This window comes from Trachymyrmex cornetzi, unplaced genomic scaffold (assembly GCF_001594075.2).
Source record: "Trachymyrmex cornetzi isolate Tcor2-1 unplaced genomic scaffold, Tcor1.1 scaffold23, whole genome shotgun sequence".
Lineage (NCBI taxonomy): Eukaryota > Metazoa > Arthropoda > Insecta > Hymenoptera > Formicidae > Trachymyrmex > Trachymyrmex cornetzi.
The window spans coordinates 4166524-4188767 of NW_017296956.1; the positions used below are offsets into that span (position 1 = coordinate 4166524).

Sequence of the window (22244 nt, forward strand, 5' to 3'; positions counted from 1 at the left end):
AAGATAAAAAGAAATTGAGCTCTTTTTCAAGATTGGCTCCATTTTCACTTTTTAGAGTGAGACTCCACTCCAAAAAGCTAACAGAACACGTAATGCTTTCGCGACATAATATTGATTTAAGAGGAACGATACAGCTATACCTACTTGGACTCACAAAACATCGTTATTGCGACGATGGCAGTCTGACAGATTACTTACTGATCTAACTAGTCTTCTCACGTGGGAAAATTAACATTTCTTCAGAGAAGACCTGCCGAAATGAGCCACGTGCTTACAGGCGATTACTTCTGGTTTTGTGAAAACAACGTGCAGATTTATAAACGGAATTTATCAACTCGCGGAAGCACTCGCATCACGCGGTCTTTCACAAGACACACCTTCTCGCGGACTTATACGCGTGACATTCTTATTTACGGCCTCCTCCCACCCCCGAGAAATGCTGCGCGTAACGGTATCTTAACGTACTCGCTTGGCCGTTATTTCCGTGTAACCCTTATCTTGAGAAAGAAAAAGGATACAAAAACGGATATTTTTGTATCTCTCACCGTGATAATATGAAAAAACTCATAAAAATTTGACCGTAGTAATTCATAATTATCTTTTTGTAGCTGAAGAACTTTATCACTGGCACTTAAATGCCACTTTACGGAAAAGAAAAAGTTGCTTGGGTAAGATCTAAAACAGGTATCTGAGAGATCTCGCTGCCAATTCGGTCGCCTGAGCGGTTCTTGAGGAAAGCACAGCGCGTGTCCCTCGAGAATCCGCCGGCGATCATCAGGCGGTCGTGTTATTGTCCAACTCGGCGAACTCGCGCGTCACCTTGCAGACGTAGTACAGACGTTCGTAGAGATCCGGGGTGCAGCCGAGGTCACGGAGGTCGTTCAGCCAATAGGAGGATGCGTGTCGGCCAGTGTCGATGTAAGTGATCAGATAGCCCCTTCCTCCCGCGGATTCCTGCGACACCACCATCTTCGTGTGGTCCACGAAGAAGTTCACTTGCAGGAGTGGTACCGTTAGCTCCATCACGATGGCCTTGTCCGTACGTAGCCACCGTCTCATTCGCGGCACGCAAGCGTTTTTCGACTGCCTCGGCGGCGCGCGGTATTTTTTTAGCTCACCACCTAAATGGCACACATTAACGTTTTCGCTTATTAACTTTAGGTCGCCATAATAGTGCAGTAAGCAAGAAATATTTCCAACATTTCAGTAATATTGTGCAGTAACGTTACAACGTTGTTGCAATGTTACTGTTAAAATGTTCCAAAACCTTCCAAAATGTTTTTTGCTTACTGAGCGGTACAAATAGGTCACATTCTCATGTTTCGCACTTGGAAGACAAAAGTATACAAGCCTCGTGAAAACGAGTTGCGTTACTTCCGTTTAAAGAAATGAAAGATCTGCTTGAATAATAAATTATGATATATACGCCGTATAAAAATAAAATATATCATCACCCTCACCTTCTGTTAAAAAGTCATCCATATATTCGGTAAAATGGCGGAGTAATTCGAGTTTCTTTTGCAGTGGTGCCGGCACATCCCTCTCTCGATGATATCGCGTCATCTCGTCGTCGGTGGTCATATATTCCACTCTTCTGTATTACAAATTTAATCAAATTAATTAATTAGTAAAAAATTACAATCTTATGAAAAAATTACATTATAAAGAATAACGCATCATTTCTCATTAATTTCTCTCGATATTCACCTTCTATCATGAGTGTAACTGATCTTCGTATTGTCGTTGAAGAGAACGCCAACCGACCTGTCGGAGAGTTGGAAGCCCAGCCCGTATTTGTTCGAATAATCGATCCATTTGGTGACGAAGAGCGGCACGATGTCCTCTACAGTTGGTGGATTGCACGCGTTATTCCGCTTCATCTCCGGTACGCACGCTTCTAGTGCGCGATGCATCTGCACGCTTTGCGCCACAAGGCCGGTTTTCTTGTGATCCGGACAGAGCACGCTGCTGAGCCGTTGCCGGAATCGCGGTAGTTTGGGTAATTTCCTCACGAGCCAGCTAGAGACCTTGGACTCCTTTTGCAGACTCTTCTGCGAGCGATTCAATAGATGTTGCTGGTGCTGCTGCGACTGCTGTTGCGCCTGCTGACTCGGAATCGTCTGTTGATAACGCAATGACGCGTCAGGATAAACGAGACTCTGCTGCCATATCTGAAATTTTATCAATTTCTTATGGATTTTTATAATATTTCAATAATATTATAAAAAAGTATCTTTTTTATCTTTTTTTAGGTCAAGCTGGATCTATTGTGCTTAAATAATTTGGTGTGAACTTATGTACTATATGTACATGTTCAATCCTGCAAACTGCGTGCCGAATTTAATTTTCAGTCTTGAAACGCAATCCTGACAGAATTACTAGAGTAACAATATCACAAATAAGATGTTAATAATTTGGCGAATTTCGTAAAGATCCGTCAGTTATATCCGTGAAAAATCTTTCAAATCGAATTATCAAGTTACTCACCTGTGCCTTAATTTCCGGATTCCTAGCGACCGTAGATACCGAGGATGGTGACGAGGGTGGCTCGATGATTGATGCCGGTGGCATTTGGTAGCAGCAAGTGTGAGGTAAAGATGCTGGCACGTATTCCTTGGTTAAATAGACGTGTTCCTTCACCCTCTCTAGACTCGGTCGTAATTCGGGATTAGATTGTAGCAACCACCTGATCAAGTCTTGGCCGCTTCTGCTCGCGATACTGTCGTCGACCTCACGGTAATGGTTGTTGCAGATCCTGGCGTAAGTCTCCTTAAGTGTGGCTGTATCGAAGGGTGGCTGCCCTACCAACAGGGCGTACAATATGCAGCCCAGCGCCCAAACATCCGCTTCGTAACTGTACGCTTGCTTGTACAACACTTCCGGAGCGATGTAGTTTGGCGTGCCGCATATCGTCCTGTGGATACAAATTGGCTATGTGCTACGACGTTTTGTTGATGCCGCTAGTTGCTTGTGTTTAGATAAGCACAATCGTCTTAGGGCTCCGGAAAAGGGACCTCCGGTATTTGTATGTTTTGTCGAGGAGAGTCGTTAAGACACCGATACAAAAATAATTATAACAAAAAAGAGTTTGCGAGACATCCAATTATTTTCAACTAAATCTATATCATGTGCTTTTTGCTTTCAATTTTTATAAACTTTGTAATATATTTATAAGTTAAATAACAAAATGAATTAAGTAACAAACAATTATAATACAAAAATGGAAAGACGACAAGAATACCGATAAGAAAACTTTTTACGCTCAAAGCAAATCTTAGTGCTTAAATATTTCGCGCGGTGAATTTATATACGTATTCAATTCTACAAACCGCGCGCCGAAATCTTTTCCGTCTTGAAACGTAATCATGAATAGAATTAGAGTAGTAACATCATATATTAAATTTAATAATATTAATGCTAATAAACATATTATAGTTATAAGAATATTATTATAATATAATTTGATGTTAAAGAATCTTAAATTGCGAATAATTTATCGTGAAAAATATTACCTCAAATATCATAATTAATAACAAGTAAAATGTTTCACGCAAAGGAAAAATATGTATTTCTTGAGTTGCAAATTAGCATTATTAATTGAGCCTTACACTCGTCTACGCTGACCGTCAGGCCTGGTCGCTAGTCCGAAGTCGCCGATCTTGACGATCATCCGGTCCGATAGGAACATGTTGCCGGGCTTCAGATCCCGGTGCACGACTTTCTGCGAGTGGATGTACGCGACGCCGGTCACCATTTGCTTCATGTAGTAACGTGCTTCCGGTTCTGTGACTTTGCCACGGTACTTCAGCACGTGCATCAAGCTCTGCCAGAGAATAAGAGGAGAAGATGGTATTTTTATATCCGGATAGCTTACTTCGTGCGTTTAATGACGTGCAGAAAGTCGCCTGACGGAAGAATGGCACGATAAAACGTAACGAGAACTATTATATAGATTTTTTATTTACTTTATACTCTTTACTTTTTCTCTCTTTACTTTTTCTTTGTGTCTGCAATCTTATAATCTTTGAAGACGATACAATGGACTGTAATAAACGTAATATTACGAAACCTATAACGAAATTTCAAGAAAGTAACTATATATTACACAGGAGATTGTGTAATGGCCACTTATAACTCTTTTAAAAAGAGAACAAACAAACGAGAAGAAAGAGTTTCCTGGAAGGAAGATAGTCATCTCGAATGTATGGAATGCAAGTGCATTTTTGGAAGAACGTTATTCTGTAGCTTGCGTGTCGCTTTATTTTGGAGGAATCGTTTTATCTGCGATTCAGTAGAAACATTTCGGGAAAGCGCATCTGCATTTTTCACGCCAGTCACGATCATAAACTTGCTAACTTGTGGTGGACGTTATTTCTTTAAAATGCAAGCCTTCGACAAAATGAGATGACTTTATGAGGCTATTTTGCGAACACGACATGGAAACATGAACAAATTTTTCCCGTTAAATGTTACGAGATACGAAATATTCTTCTTTATGAGTTCCTCAAAACTACAGTTGTTAGATTTCAGCGCAATTTTTTTAACGACACGTTACTATTACTTTCACTATAGATTCACAATTAAATGTTTTCTAGATCTAATTTAAAAATAATACAATAAATTTTTTTTTAATGATGGTTTACCATCTGGATTAAAAGGTATTTTAATAAAAAGTAATTTTTTATTAAAGTGTAATTAAATATTTATTAAGTAGTATTTTCTCAATCTATGCTCTAATAGAAATGTATAGAAATACGTTATAAAATAACGGCAAAAATCTCAATTTTTTTATATAAGTACTTTAATATTCAAAATAACTTATGTAAAGTTACATTGCGATGTAAAAGTTAGTTGTCCGGTTGTAAATTTTAATTGATGGTAAATTGTAATAAAGCTTTGCACAAATAATTTTGAATAAAGGACTTATTCAAAACCACTTTGATTTTTTAATTATGATTTCTTTAAACTTTAGTTTATTACAATAAAAATAATAACAAATAAAGTAAGTAAATTGTAAAAATGTGTTGTACAATAAAAAATAGAATATTGTAAACACTGCTTTCTGAAATATATAGTTTGTTTGTACAAGTATTAAGTATGTGCTATATATGTCTATCGAACCTCTTTAAGGAATTTCTGATAGAGACTTTTAATCACTTAAATCGTCAATCAAGAGATGATCCTTTTGCGATCCAGCAGCGAACTAAGATGAAATTCGCGTTCGTAAAGGCGATTGAGCGAGAGAGCGAGGATAATCAAACGATTAGTGGATGCTTCGTCGCATCCTAACGGTACAAACAGGTCGGGCACATCAGCCATGAAGAGTGCAAGTGCCGCTCTCTTTCCAGCGAGATGAAAATATACGCGGCTGTTGCTGATCAAGGGCCAGTTCGCAGACAGGTACGATGGATATCCATAATTGTTTCTCGGGTACGGCGTGCAGAATGACTTCGACACGTCGATTTAAGTCGGGCAGGTGTTTCATGGCGCAATAGAAATAGACTAGAACTTGGAAAACAACTTTACGAGAAGGGAACGGCAGACAAAGATGTTAAAGACGCCCAAGTACAGGACGAAGGATAAAATAAGGAAACAGGCCTCTTTATCGATGCTCCAGTTGTCAATATCTATTGGCAGTTTAAATCATTTACGAGACAACCGAGTGTCGGTCGTTGAGTTTTTCCCGGCATAGATGTGTTCTCGGTCATAAATGTGGAAAGAGTTGCGAAATTCTTCTCTCGTACGCGTAGTAGGAAACAATAAACCGGTAAGGCAAGTAGAAGATATACGATACCTTTCGTGGACAGGCCTCTAGGAGCATGTACACGTTGAGATTGTCCTCGAAATAATGATGCATCTGGACGACGTTAACGTGATTCAGCTCTTTGTGAATCATGATCTCACGCGCGATCTACGAATAGCATAAAAACACGCGTTATTCAGCGAAATAAATATAAATGCGCGCTTTCCACTGAACAAATATAATACGCACCTTCTGCATGTGGATCCTCTGCATTCGATTCTTCGGAATAATCTTACACGCGTACTGATTCCCATTACTGACATCGGTCATTAGGTAAACCCTCGCGAATCCACCCTAAAAACCATGACATAAACCATTTATCAATTAATTGATATAATCCTATTTTCGGTCTTAGTGCTTAATAATACTAAATGTAAATTTTTGCAAATATATTATTTCAGTTTTATAAACTGCATAATTGATACGGTTTGTCGAACTTGAAATTAATATCCCAAGTTAGATCGATCATCCATTTTAATGCTAATAAGCATCTTAAAAACCTGTAAATAATTTTTGCGAAAAATATCTCAACCAGGACTACTTATGACATGGATCAACTATAATCAATCAATTCGCAATGAACATTTGACTCTTGAAAGAATCAAAGCGACACAACGCGATCTTTATCAATATCATTTTTGCGACCACGTGATCCGTCTCTTTCGCGAAGAAGAATAATAGCCGCGTCCTTCTTCCCAGTCCTAGAATTCTCAAATTAGATTCCAAGAATTTCTCCTCGTTCATCTTCGATCATCCGTCGATGGTCTTAGTGAAAGGTTCTCTGCACGACCGCTTTCGGTCTTAAAGTAATCTTCTGAAATTATCGTTTATTGCCTCCGCGCAGTCGAAAGAATGAAAAAAGAAAGTGAAGGGAATTTCTTTTTACGCGAGATATTATTCTTTGCGGCTTTTGACAATCACAGAAGTCTTTCAAATAGCGCATGGTATGAATGGAACACAAAGTAAACGTGTGACGATAGAAGAAAGGACGTATCCTTTTTACTAAAGATAATATTTCCAATTTTATAACGTTTTAAGCTACAAAATACGAATCATTGCGAATTGGTACAAGGAGCTAAAAAAAATTTTTTATACTTAGAAATAGACCATTTTGTTAGCGAAACAAAACAATTACATAAAAATAATATACATATATCTTTCACTTTCTACAGAATGAAATTATGTTTAGCGTTTTTGAACTTCCCTAGTTTAGCAAAGGTATATAGATTTAAATTAATTGATTACTAAAATCGCGCGCTCTGAAAAAATGATTGTTACCATGATTGGCCATGGTGTGGCGAAAAGTGCACAAATGACGAAATTAGTCTTTAATCATAACCTGCTTTATACAAGTCGAATTTCTGTTACGAGAAGACCCACCATCTTTGACAGCTGCACGAAACGCTCTTCGAAAAGAATACTTATTTTGTAATGGCAACCAAATTTTACATTGGTATTTACAAAACGTAAGTAACCAAATAAATTTGTACTGTTAAATAAAAAAATTTACAGTCATCTAACAAGAAAATATTATATTTCGCCATTTTAACAAAATAATTCAATGATAATCGGCACTTGTAAATAATGTCTTTTTTTTTGTTACCATTACTATAGCTTTTTTCTCAGTGAGGTGTTAAGAGGTGTTAAGAGAAGTCGAAACTTTCTTCCCAGCAGTAAAACATGTATATTTCTTTAGCCTATGCACAACGAGCACCATTGAAATCTTTTAGTATACCCTGCGAAGGGTGTAAACCTGGTTGCGATCAATAATGTCGGAAAATTGCGTCAATAAACTACTTACTACGTAATGCTATAACAATAAGTGCACATACAGAAAAACGATGCTCGCGAAAAGAAAGAAGCTGAAAGAAAAAATATTAGAAAGAGTTGCTAAAGTCTTTGAAACTGGCTTTAACATGGATATATATTTTTGCCCTTCCCCTTTGACTGAAATTCTACATAGGTCCATGAGGTGCGTTCACCTTTTCCCCCCCACCGAGATCTTCCGACAAACAATGCGGCCACGAGAAAATCGTAAATTCGAAGCCGGCTCTGTTTTCCGAAATAGCTCGCGTCACTGGCGCGAGAACAAACGACGGGAAGTCTCCGATCGCAATTTAACGATCACTGGCAAGAGCGAGGGAAAGAGCGTGTATTTGGTGGGGCCATTGCCAGAATAACTCACGCAAAAATATCCCAAACGAATTACGAGAGCACGTAATACGTCTCGACGATGACGTCACGCAATTAGAATTATCGCATTCGACTCGAAACGCGTTGGTCCGATCACTCACGTCAGCGACAACATTGCACGCGATCCTCGTGTATTCAGATAAGACCCGGGATAAAAATGGGGCAAAGCTAAACGCATGACCTCGGTGATGCAGATTGCAGGCTGAGGGCTGAGACTTTCGTGTCGGCCGACGCGACCCGGGTTATCCAGGTATCCCTCATTCCCTCATTCCCTCGTTCCCTCGTCCTTGCCGTGTTTCGACGATAATCCCCGGTACACAACAAACATACGGTATATCGGGGGTTCGCCCCTCCGTACGTGTACGAAGCGGTTCGTTTGTCTTTAAATATCGCTGGCAACGACTAAAAATACCTACGTCCCCGCACGCGTGCACGCGCTTTTGTGCACGCGTGCACAGTTAAATGGACCGTTGACAAAAACTCCCCGAGCCTTGTCCCCGTTTTGCATTTCGCTCCTCGCAGCTCCTCGCAGCTCCTCGGGATCGGGATCGCACCACGCGTACGCATTCTTGTCGAAATTAGCGCAGCTCGGTAACCATTCTCGATCATTTACATTGTTTTCTCTGTCAAGTAATCGAGATCTTCTTCACGCCGAGATTTTACACTACGAGAGACCCGTTTATTAAAGGAGCAATCCGATCCGATTGGAGTTAAATAACATTTTGTTATTTTTAACTTTTATGTTCAAATATAAATTAATCCATTTCTGTGATTAGTTTCGAAGTAAACATCGTCCATATTAATGTATGCATTTAAGTAAATAATAAACTAAATTTGAGGCAAATTTAATAAATTTTCATGATTTAAATTGTTTAATTATACTGTTTTAGTTAAATTAATAATATATGTTGAGCGGAGTAGCCAACTATAGAAATTATTAAAAAAAACAAATTGAGTATTATTATGAATTTAACAGGATAATAAGGAGAGAAACACACGCATGGAGAAAAATGTAAATGTATTCGAATTCTAAATTTTATGAAATTGGCGGGTCTATAGAGACAGATATACCTCATATAAAATTTACTTAATTTTTCTGGTAAATAAGTAATTTTTTTCCATGAGCGATCATTTGTATGATCTCCCTCTTTAGCCTTCCATTAGATATTCAGGGCATTCGCGAAATAATTAATCGATTGATTTGACGAGTAATTTGATAGAGGAGATTAATATATGACGTCATTTTCCGATACGTTGAGGATCCGATGTCCGTCTCGCGTGAGCGGCACATCGCTTCACGCGAAGGACAGTGATCCGTTAACTTAGCTTGATTTCCCCGGCGCGACGCGGCGATCAGTTTATCAAGAGCTTCGGCGTCTCGTCGCATCTCGTGCGTTCGTTTAGCGTGTCTCGTTGACACCGTCTCCGATCTCAAGGGTCCTCGGGGTCACTCGGGGACGCCGAAACGAGCCCTCGGGCCCTCCTCCTCAGTCCTCGCGCGAATTCAGTGAACGCTTCTCGAGGTCTCGCGCGAGATCTGTGAGCGCGACGGAGAAAACGAGCGCACCGACCGGTTTTCACGCGGCATGCAGTGCGTCATCGATTCGATTCCAGAGAAATAATCCCATTCACGCGCCATTCACTCCTCGCAATCGTCGTTGCTCGTGCAGGCATAATGGTATTCGCTCGCGCGATTTCGAACGCGCAAACCTCACCAGATCTCACCGTCTGCGTTCGTCGCGGAATTTCCTGTCCGAGGGCGAAGCCAGAGGACCACAAGATGATAATATACTGCTCGCGGCTACGCGAATCGCCGCGCTTTGTTCGCGCGGGACAGTCCATTTCATTTCTCATCGCACAAAACAGAAAAATCGAGACTCTTTCCTCGTCAATTGCATGGGACGCAAATGGAAGAGAGAATGAATTGATTTACCTAGAACATTATAGGGTAATAAATAATAAACGCTGCTGCATTAGTTGCACATATCTGCTCGTAAAAGGAGCGTCTAAATTTGGGAAAGCACGCGCTGGGTCCCTTTCTTTTCCTTAAGTGTTTTCAACGAGGCCCTGACCTGACCTTTTGTTAATCTTTCCGGCTTATCAGGCGTAGCGATGACGGGCGTCTCCTGCTTCGACGATCGATTCCTTTTATTCTTCTACCGAGAATATATGCATGGCGTCATGTAATAGTCGCAAAGTGATCACTAGGGCGTAATGTTGCACGTTAAGTGGACCTTAAAGTTGTCTGTTTTACCGATTCAATAGATATACTCACATACGATTTATGTGTCAGTGACACATTACTACACCCTGCTACGGTAATAATGCACGCACACACACGTATTATACAAATTTTTTATAACTAAGCTTTCATATCGGATATTTAAACTTAGTTCTAAGAATTTCTAAAAATTCAACATTGTTCATGTAATTCTCCTAATCCAAACTGATCGAAATTATTTTATATATACAAAATATGATACTTTTATATAAAGCTATTGTTACAAGTCGTCGATAATAAAACTGTAATTTTTTAACTTTCTTCGTTTTAAAATCGATCAGTTTGGATCATTTATACTTTGATTGTAAAAAAGGATTTTCAGATCTTTAAAGGCATTAGTCAGAAAGACACTTGTTTGAAAAATAATTGATAAAGCAGACGTTAGGATCTCTAAACTATTCTATTTGGGTGGTCCAATATGTTTCTTCAATGGATTAATATAGGAAGAAAGGGGAGTTGGGTTTTTGTCTAGCTTAAGCAAAGGCACGTGAACCGCCTCGACGAGTTCTCAACACGCCCACATTGCTCAAACAGCACTAATTCGACATGACAATTCGCGACGATAACAGCTCCGTTAACCCTAGTTAAAAGTTAAGTAACGTTAAGATACTTTTGGAGTTACGTCAGAAACATTTTATTCCTAGCAAATGTAGGAGTTACTTTTTGAGTTACGCATGATATGTTCTTTCCTGCTTTCGTTACTTCGCGTAACGAAGGCAGATTTGTATCAGAACCGAAGGTTTCTCGTCTCAAGTCTCACCTGACATACACATTGCAACATGGAAAATTGATCGAAAACTATTTAAACTCAATTTTAACCATTTGCGATATTTTATACGTCTTCCCTCTCAATGTCTTTTATTATAAACACTGCTATCCTTATTATACATAATACTATTATAATATACCCATATTAGTATTATTTATAATAAGGATAGCAGTATTTATAATAAAAAATAATGAGAGGGAGGACGCGTTTAAAATATATGGCTAAAATTGAGTTTAAAGTATTAAAGTAGTATATAAAGTAAGTGCTATAAGTAGTAGTAGTATTTAAAGTTTGACTTCACTTTAAATCCGGATAAATGTAGACTTTATTAGATGGAAATATTTATAATTAAGTGCATATTTTTGTCCGGATGGATTTAATATGAAGTCAAATTTTATATAAAATTAAATAAAGATAAAGAATCAAATTTGAAGTCGCTGTAACGACGAGGAATCGTGAAATAAATGGAAATGCGCTATACAAGAACACTAAATCGATTAAACGAAATTCAACCCATGAGACAATCCCTCGTAATAATATTACCAAATTGAAGTATTCCTAATGAACAGAGCGAGGAGAGTAAGCAAAAGTAGCAAAGTTGTCCAATTCCTACTCTATAAGAGCGCTATGAATAAAATATACATCCTCCTTTTTAACACATATATGGGTTACTCGGATTATCGATTAAATAGCAAGTTTATAGAATGCGGAGGAGGAGGAAGAAAGCGTATAAAATGACAAACCTTTCGCCTTTCGGCATTTAACACGGGTCTTTAGAAACGCACGTGCATAAAAAGGTAGATGAAACTGAAAGGAGAAAAACCGTTCTGCACCACCTGCAAAATCTCGATGCTTTGTGAGGAGTGCATTGTTCAACGTACGTAGATAGAAAAATCTACCTGCAACCTACAGAGATTTCCGAGGCACACGTGGACGATGGGGTCTATCCATTCTATAAATTCTCTCGCTAAATCGAGAACCCTGAAGAAGTTCTCTTGTCAGGGTTACTCCGTATTGACCATCGTAAATTTCAAAAGCTAAAGGTCGGAAAAATAAAGCGCGCGAAGATAGTTTTAGATCCCAGCTGATCCCTCCGGTTTTGTCACCTTTTTCATTCGCCACGCGACATTCTACAAAATGATTTGTATAAATAGCCGTTCTTTGTATTTCTACGCGGAAAGAACGATTTTGTTGTGAAATATCGAAAAATTTAGAGCTAGATATATAGATCTAAAAATAATTTTGTTACGACTATCAAATTATGTAAGATGCTCAAATTGAATTGGTTGCAAGAATGAAAAATTTTCTGTAGCATTATCATCAACGCTTAAGCGTTTTATATAATTATTTTGACAATTTAAAATTATTTTCAAATCTATGTAACTAAATTTCTAAATATTTTAATACGGAGAAAACAAATTTGCTATGAACGCTAATATAAAAATTTCATTTGCAAATATAGGGATCGCAAATTATTTGCAGGTGTAATAAATATTTAATCTCTTTTGTACTTTTGCTACAAAAATTATTTGCAACAAAGGCAAAATATGCAAATTCATTTTCTGTAAACAGCGAACAAATTCGACAATTAAATTTTGTAATCTTTTGGCGTTCAAACAACAAAATTTTATTATTTATTAACACTGAAAATATGTAAAACGATTTGCATTTAATTGTATCAGTGTTGCATTTGTCTTCCCAAGGGAAAACCCTATTAGTAAATATTTAGCTAATACTATTCAACAAACAAATATTTATTGGAATTTAGTATAATTTTCCCTCAGTGTAATCGTATAATGTTTTTTCGCGCAACTCGTATCCGCTGTTTGTATAAAAATTCAGCGGGAGAATGTATGATCGCATGATAAACCGATAAACTCGCCCGAGAGTAAAATTGATTTAGTTCTCACTGGCGCCACAAAAAGATCATCAAACATATACAGCCCATCGTTTCGGCAGACTTTGCGTGTCTTCCTGGAATCACTCTGTTTATATCTTCTACCAGTGGTAACGCGCGCAGTAAGATATCACAGCTTGCTTAATTACCGGTCAGATATTGGCGTCAGTTGTTGCGTTTCGCAACGCGGAATCGGGCTTTTTTTTTTTCCTTGGAGATGATTACTACGCAAATGACATACCCTGTTTAAAAGGCCAACGCTTTATCAGCTGTCTTTTTTTCCTCCACTGTACATCGTATAAATAAGTAATGTTCAATTGGAGAGAAACACAAGTTCCTGCATCAGTGTTGTCAGCTTCGGAGCCGTTGCAAAGATTCACATTACGATGACGCTCCTCTCTTACGTCCTCGCAAGTGGAATTAGCCGCTCACTTAAGCTGCGCAATTAAGTGCAACGGATGCAGCGCGATATAAATAAAGGGTGGCAAATGCATGCGAGATCGGTTTATCGATAGACATTTTTATCGCAAAGGATAGCCCTTGCGTATATATATATATATACATATTTTTTTCTTTTTTTCAAATTTTTATAAACCCTTCAATTTATATCTTTTGATACTTTGAATATTGCAAAATAAATCAATTCTACAAGGGGTAAGACTCAAATAAATTAAATTAAATATATAATGTTAATGTCAATAAAGAGCGTTGATTGAATTCTAAGTATGATCAATGTGGTGATAATTAATCAAATAATGATCATAATAATAATTGTAATCATAACAATAGTCATAAACGTTTCTCTCTTTAGGTCATTTTCAGTACATTATTAAATTGAAATTTTCGGTATAAATTTTATCCTAACACACTAGTGCAGTCTATCGCAATTTTGATTTAAATGATGACTATTATTTGATTAATTACCACTACACTGATTATATTTAGAATTTAATAAATTCATATATACACATGTGCATCTAATGTCGACTCTTTATTGGTATTAACATTATATAGTTGCACAACAAAGCATATCAGGCAAAAAAATGCAGTTGCTTTTGGAACGAAAGTTTAATATGATCAATACGACTGACTTATTTCCGATGAATAGTGAAAATTGCTGTTTTTGCCGTTAGCTGGCGCAATACGTGGTAGCTGATGATGAAATCGCGTGGATAATCGTGTGTTATACTTTGTACCAGCGAGCGATCTCGCGAAGCTAAAAAAGCAAGACGATCCAGAATGAGAAAAGCCGAGACGAAGGAAAAAAGAGTGAAAGAGATGGAAGAGGAAGAGGCCCATCCGTTGAGTTCATTCTCGCGGTTGCACTGACACGCAACCACGAGCCAATCAGTGAAAGGCAGATGAGATGTCATTGACTTGCGTGTGTATATGTGCGCGAAGGGCACGCAGCGCTTGCCTATTAGAAACACGCGTAATGCGTGTGCTTCGAAAGCCAAACGCGTAGATAAGCAGCGGTGCGCACTGTAATTCATGTAATTCATGTAATTCGTCACGACGCGACGCTCAGGCGGCACAGGACGCTCTGTGCCATGGAAAAACTGTAACTTCGCGCGCCCCTTCTGTCGCATTCTCTTCACGGTTCACGGATTTCACCGAGCGAATAGAATCGTCACTCGTTATTTCTCACGATCTGCGCTGGAATGGAACTTGTGGAACGATCGTCTCCGCGACAGAATTGTCTCTACGTTGGAAATATCGGCGAACTTTGATCGTGAAATAAGAAGACTTTGATGATTCCGTGCAGAGAACAATTTCTGGTTCGTCTGAACGATCGTATCAATCAGAATTCTGATTCTCTCTACTAACAACTAATATTATAATGGATTTAACCAGAAAATCCTGATTTGTCCATTTTCAACTAATTCCAATTAATACTTACAACAATATTCTTTATTTTAGTGTGAGAGTCGTTTTTGAAACGAGGTGAAAATTGCAAAAGTGAGCGAATTTTTTTACCATAATATTTATAATTTTATTCTCGAATATAGAAGATTCAAGCCCCAACTGAAGTAATATTTTTCGCAATAAAATTATTAGCAGTTTTTAAGATTTTTATTAACACGAATTTATTAATATCCTTGTAAAAATATTAATTAAGCTGCATCTTATAAGAATATTTTTATAAGATGCTAAATAGCATATCGTTTTAAGACACAATCTGTCCCTTCACCACATATAAAAAGATGAAAATTACTCTTCTGTTACACATTGGAAGCACTGACGGATTCACGGGGGCGGCTATAGAGATTGATGGTCCCCTCCACGGAGTATCCTTTTTTAAATATTTAAAAAATATTTGTACAAAATATTATATGTATTTTTAATATTTCTGAAATGTTAATCACAATTTTGATTCCAAAAATATGTTTTAATTTAAGAAACTCCTATATAGATGTAAAAATATACACAAATTCTGCATTATATTATTTTTTGTATTAATGTAATTTTAAATAAAATGTTCTATGAATTATACATTTAAATAATACTTATAAATGTAAGGCCAATAATAATTAAAATATTCTTTTCATATTTAACTTGAAAAAAAATTTCGCTAGCAGCTCCAATGGCTCTTGATCAATTTCTCAATCTCGCCGATAATTAAAAGGATCGAAAATTTACGGTGTTTAGTTTTCCACGCTTCGAAGAATTGATAAATACCGGTTGTACGAGATCTTCCCGATACAATGTTCGTCGTTATCGTGCACCTAGGATCGAAACCGGACGCGTAAGTTCTTCATTGCTCGCGGGCTAACATTGTTCACGAGAAACGAGAGACAAATCGAGAATGAGCGAGTGTACGGGAGAAACTAGAAAGAGAACAGAGAAGTATCTGTAGCGTAAGTAGCGGCGGTGTAGATAAGCTCCCGCGTTAGCGCTTCATCTCTAAACTATACAGGACGAAGGAAGGAGGTAACCGGTCGTGAATGACCGAGGCAACAACGTTACACGATAAAAAGCGTTCGCACCTCCGACACGTTCGAAAGAAATCGCGTACGACTCGCCTGTCCACGTAAACGCCTATATCTGATGTATTTGAACGAAGCGACTAATAGACCATTACTAGCGTGTCAATAGTACCGTTTTTAACCGTTACATCTCGTCTATTTGTGATTTATAGCAAACATGTAGTTAGCTACCTCTCTCAGTAAATTTCTTTTTAATTCTATAACAGAAATAATAAAATGAAAAACATTACTTGTTCGCCGGCAACATTAGTTTTATCTCTCCCGTCAGCTCTTCCGGGGATATAAGCATCTTATATAAGCATCTTATAAGAATATTCCTACGAAATGATCATGTTAGCTATATTATTAAATTGCTTGTCAATTGAATATGTCGTATTATTACTCTGTTCTTTTCACGATTGCGTTTTTTTTTTGAGAAAAAAATATAGACAATTTTAATAAATATTAAATTCAATACTGCCACTGAACATTTAGTATCAAATAAACATATCTTTATATTTAATAAATATGTATTTAGTTGGTAGCATTCAACTATACTAAACGAGTTTTTACCATTATAGAAGTCGGATTATATATTTACATATTTTTTTTACAGATTTATTAAATTTATCTACTGAAGCACACAATCAAAATATCCTTGAGGCTTTCAAAGATTCCAATTGCTGGCGGAGAATTAACAAAAAGATATTGTAAAGGTATATGTAATATATGGTGACTAACACAGAAGAATCATTGACAAAGTTTCATTTGGAGTTACTAATATGGTTTTTACGGCGACTGCATTGAGAATTACCTCCGCGCGCCTCCGCACAACTCAAAGTGCAAACGTAGAAACGCATGCAGCAACCGGTTGCGAATAATCGAGATAACGTCGAAGCGGGAGTCTCGGTGGAATACGGAAATATCAGAGGTGAGTTTTGATAAAGTATCAGCAGAGAGAGCCGCGGCGCGCATAACGGAACGGAATGGAACAGAAAGCTCGATTTCTAACACAAGATAGGACGCGCGCGCGCGCGCGCGCGGGGTAACGCCCGAATGACCGGGTGGCGAATAATCGGGATGACGAAACGACGCGACGACCGGTTTTCTCCAGAGCAAGAGGATACACCATGCACACGCGTACACGGTTTGAGACTGCATCCTCTGAAATTATCCGCCGGCGGTGGAGGCCTCGTGCTCGCGCAGCCCTTCGTGGATCGAGATCGATCTCGTCGCGTGGACGTAAAATATTTCTTCTTATACCGATCGATAACAACCTACTTGTTTTCGGGGCTACGACTTAACATTACCGAGTTGACATCTGCGGAAGTAATCTTGTACGTTGTTGAAGTCGGATAAGGTCGTAAAAAAAAAGAGATGCGAAATATTTTTTAAATACAAATCTCCGATCGGTAACGCGACCGGTCCGTTTGAGTTGCAATTGAGATCACCCAAATGACATGCTCCGAAATGATGTTGGTGCCGCACAAGACGTAGCCTTTTGTGAATTGACCGATCGATCGTCGCGAAATATTTCCTTTACATACCGTTTGCGAATAGCATAACGATCCGTTTGATTTGTGGCGCAAGCTCGCATCTCGCGGAATGATCTTTCAATGGCGGAGGAATACGTTCATGGAAAGAACAGTTTTACTTAAGTACTTATCTAATAGCGAATTTGATTGGACGCACTCAGGGTGCACTGGTGCGTATTAAAACTATCGCACGTACACAAATTGATGTAACCCGATACATTTTATTGTGTTGTTAAGTAAAATATGTATTATAATTCGAAATACTCGTATTTTACTTTTACACTCAGATTAAATCAGTATATAAAGATTTTAATACGTCCTAGGGCACACTAAAAATTTAACTAGATACAGATCTAAATACGTATAATTTTATTGGACTATCAAAATAATTATGTATTTTCATAATTTCATTCAGTCAAGTAAAGTTCCATTTCAAAAATGATAAACAGAGTTTCCTACATAATTATTTTCTTGATCTAACAAAACTATTTTTCTGTAATTAAACAAAAGAAATCCTTAGTCAAAGCGAATCTAATTCTGCAAACCGCCCGCCGAAGTCTTTTTCGATTTTGAAACACAATCGTGAGCAAAACTAGAGTAATAATATCATTTGAAGAATATTCTGATGTTAGTGAGAATGTTAAATCTAAAAATATAATTTATTGTGAAAAATATAGTCTCAAAAAATTATTTTTAAATTTGTATTCAGTTAAATTTGTAGATACTTGAGTAAAATCATTGTTTTCGTTTCACTATTATGAAACTGGTGAGAAGATCTTTCTTTCTTCCCATCGAATTGGCTGTGGATCGATGGCAAGTCGCGTGAACGCGCGATATTTCCTGCACAAACGGCAGACCGATAGCGGGCCGATCCGCATCGATGCGTTGCCGATAGGCTTGGCGTTTTCCGCGTCCGCGTAAAACGAAGTGCCGTGAAGATCGGGAATCCGCGATTAACGGAGATTGGACGAGATCGTTCCGAGCACGGGTAAAGTTCGAGAAGCAACAAGATCGATGTAACGAGTCCGCCTCGGGGTGTGTCCCGGGTGTGTTGGCCGAATGAAGTTTACTCGGTGTAATGATAATCAGATAACTTCAACTTTCTGCTTCGGGCAATGCGAAGTAGGTATACAGGACTTACTTCGTTTATGCCGTCGTTTATGCCCGACAATGCGACGATATCTTTTTTTATTAGAAATTCGAATAAGAAATATATTTTACCAGACCTATAATTTATTCTTTTTCGTCCTTTTTTAATTCCGCTCATTTTCTATTCAACAATAACTCTATAAAATTAATACACTGAGAAAAATGTACTAACAATAAGTTTTAATAAATATTTGTTTAAAAAATCATTAATTTGATTTAACTGTCAATTTTTATTTAGATAGTAAATAAATGTTTATTATCTAAAAATAAAAAGATGATAATTCAATCAAATTAAAGGTTTTTGTGCCAAATATATGTTTCCATTTAGTGAATGAATAGGTATTTAGCTAGTGTATTATTAAAATATTTATTATAATTTAGTATATTTTTCCTGAGTATATGAATAAAGAATAACTGTGACGTCTCGAGATTAAAAAGAAAATATATAGGTACAGGAAACACACGTCGACAAAGTTCGAGTAATATAATAATAAATAAGCTGTTATAATAAATCCACTGGCATGAATTCAGTGGATAATAAATTTCGATTATCGGTAACCTTAGAGATCATACGTAATAGTGATATAGCGAGAAAGTTTTCTATGAGTGCATCTACTTGTTTATTACCATGATTGAAATAATGTTCATTAAAAAAAAAACTGATAAAATCATTTGTCAAAACTGAATTAACAGAAAGTAATTAATTACAGACTTTAATACGTTCTAATACGGACTTGTAATTGCCGTTGCATATTGAAACATCATTAATGAATGATGTGTTAAATTAATGTACCGTTTTCTCTCTGTAACTATCAATTCGTAATTGCCGCAATTATCTCTAATAATCATTAACAATTTCCGGTATTCTCTATATAATAAAAATTATATATTAGCTAACAGTGATACTTGTTTCACATTGTTGTCGGCAATTCGAAACCTATAGTGATGCGTTGTATATTTTTAGAAGAAACTTTTTTCAATAAAAAAAGGATGTATGACTTTACTTTAAGTGTGTGCATAAACGTACATCTTATTTAATGGTATATACGTTCCAAAATTACCCATTTTAATTGTTGTAATTTTACGTGTAATTTTTTATAGTATGCAATTAGAATACTCGACCTTGACGAAGTCGTTGATCTTGGACTACCGTCGATGTATTATGCATGATGCAGAGTCAATGACTTGACCGAACGCATCTCTTCGGCAGAAGAGAATCGGTCGTTGTCGATAAGCCGGTGAGACTTTAAATGTCTCGTTTTTACATGTCAGCCACGTACAAACTGTGCTACACGTTACATGCGGTCCTTAAACCGTAGCTTCGTTTCGTGCGCGAGTTCCACAGTTGCATCACGATGCGTCAAGAAGACAACGAAAACGAGAATGAGAAAAAGAAACAGAACGAGAATCATTCTCTTTGAGAATTCTACAATTTTCGTGAAATTTGCGTCTCGCCGATAAAAACGTTTAATCTCGACAAACACGATGCGAGTTCAAAATGCTCCGATATCGATATCCTGTTTGTGTAGATAATCTTGGGCGGAGAGGTGGCGAATTTGGATGTACTTTCGGAAAGTTTATCAAGTCTAATCTAAGCGTTCCGGATAATTCGGGACCCAGAGAGAAAGTCTCTTTGGTGGATCATCGCTCTTCGCCGAAGTCGTCACCGACGTCGCCGGTATTTCTCCCTTAGTAATTCCCGGTATGCGAAAACGAGCCCGTTGTGTGACTCACCGCCTACGCTCCATTTCTACGTAGCTGCACCCACACGTTTCCATGTAATGAGAAATTTTAATTCCGCGAGTCGCGATCCCAAGCGAGTTTCCGCGGTCGATGATTCGACCCGACCATATGAATCTCGCGACTCATCACGCATTAACTCGGTCATGCATTATTTACTTCAGGAAATTATTCGCGCACAGGTTGATTGTGCGAAAATTAAATCGCTCGAGTGAATTCCTGCCTTTACGTGCGATCGCGCGGCCGGTGGAAGCGGTTTAATCTCGCGGATTTTGCATAACGATGATTTATATCGTCATTATGAAGAACGCGCGCCGTGAAGAATGCGCGCCGTGAAGAACGCGTGCGACTTTGCCATACAAAATTTCAATATAATAGCAAAGGGTGAATTACACTAGTTTGCAGTAAAAAATTATTTCAAAAAAAAAAATCTTCCGACTAGATGTTTCTTATAGATTTTTAAATACTGAAAACGATGCCGTAAGCCAAAAAATACCAGCACGTCTAGTTTCCAAAATAATTAGTGTCAAAAAATGGCTTTTTTACGATATTTTTTGTAAAGGTTAACTTTATCTTAAAATTATGAACAATTACAAAATCTAATAAACGTATTGTTCATCCCTTACAAAATGTTTTCTTTTATTTCGATATAGAAATTATATCATTATATCTAGTATAATGATTTCGTTGTCATAAGCAGAAAATTTACTATCTTAGAAAAACAACGTATTTGAATCCTTCATAATATGATTGAAAAATAAGATACTTATTGAAACAAAAATAACCTTTTTTACTAAAATTTAACTTATGACATAATTTTCAGCATTCAAAATGAGAAACACCTTGTCCGATTCAAAGTAATTAAGAAAGACAGTTTTTCGGTAATAATTTACTAATGTGTTATCGAGCGAAAAAATGTGGGAACAATTGCTGCCGGATAATCACGTCCGCATCTTGCATTTCCGATGAATTCGACGTGACACGAGGATCGGTTTCTCCTTCCCTTCACACGCTCGTCTCTCTCCGGTGAGTGGTAATCACGTAATCAGCCGCAGCAAGCGTCGCTTTGCACCAGCCGCGGCGCGGCGGCGGCGAAACAATAAGGATTACGCGGCACGGCCAATCGCGCTGACTGATTTATTGTCGGGTGACAGGTTTTAAAGAGGATCGTAAACGATGGGCGCCCGTGCGTGTGTTAGCAATACACAGAACGGTATCAAACGCCAGAGAAGGTCGACCACAACCAGCTCTAAACGAGCCGTAACCCCGCGATTCCCACGTACTCGTCGCGGGATGCCATTCCTCGCCGCGAAAAACGGGACCTCGACAATGCGATCGGTGCGCAACACGAGCCAACGACAGGTGCGCTCACTCGTAGTCATTGCCGTCGTTGTCGACGTTGAGTGGCGCGTGGGGGAATTTATAAATACTCGTTACTCAAATCTCTACAATTTGTCAGCAAGAAATGTTAAAGGCTAAAGCCTAATCTATACAATGCGCTCTTTGATTTCTGCTTCTTGCTTTTGTACCACTTTTTACCTCCTGCCTTTTTGCCTCTTATTCTTTTTACCTTCTTCCTTTTCTGTCGCCCGAGATAAAAGTTGACGAACTTGGGAAGAGGCAAGAAACGCGTGAAAAAAAAAAAAAAAACGCGATTATCGATGAAATGGTCGCAAAGAAGGAAAAGGCATGAAGTAAAAAGCGCGAAGCAAGAAATATATTGTAGATGAGAAGAAACTCGCGTGCTTGTATACCTTTCCCAAAAACTGTCCTTTGTAGTAGGCGTTCCCCTGCACGGGATCGACAACGTAGTCGCTTTCCTGCTCGGCGGAGTTGTTCCAGGAGGAGGACATAGAGGGGCCTGCTGGTGCCTTGGCGACGCTAGTCGTTCTCGCCAACGAGACCGGCGGC

The 22244-nt window shown here is 38.0% G+C and overlaps 1 protein-coding gene across 1 annotated transcript in view; it reads right to left on the reverse strand.

Moving 5' to 3' along the window:
• LOC108760637 (serine/threonine-protein kinase PLK1) overlaps window positions 1-22244 on the reverse strand; it is a 23866-nt gene continuing 1622 nt past the window's right edge. Inside the window, exons 2-9 of the mRNA XM_018506693.1 lie at window positions 22088-22244; window positions 5993-6097; window positions 5795-5911; window positions 3609-3823; window positions 2488-2914; window positions 1708-2171; window positions 1461-1594; window positions 1-1121 (exon numbers count right to left, since the gene is read on the reverse strand). Of these exons, the coding sequence (XP_018362195.1) occupies window positions 775-1121; window positions 1461-1594; window positions 1708-2171; window positions 2488-2914; window positions 3609-3823; window positions 5795-5911; window positions 5993-6097; window positions 22088-22244 (1966 nt within the window). The 3' untranslated portion in view covers window positions 1-774. The remainder of the gene's footprint in view (window positions 1122-1460; window positions 1595-1707; window positions 2172-2487; window positions 2915-3608; window positions 3824-5794; window positions 5912-5992; window positions 6098-22087) is intronic.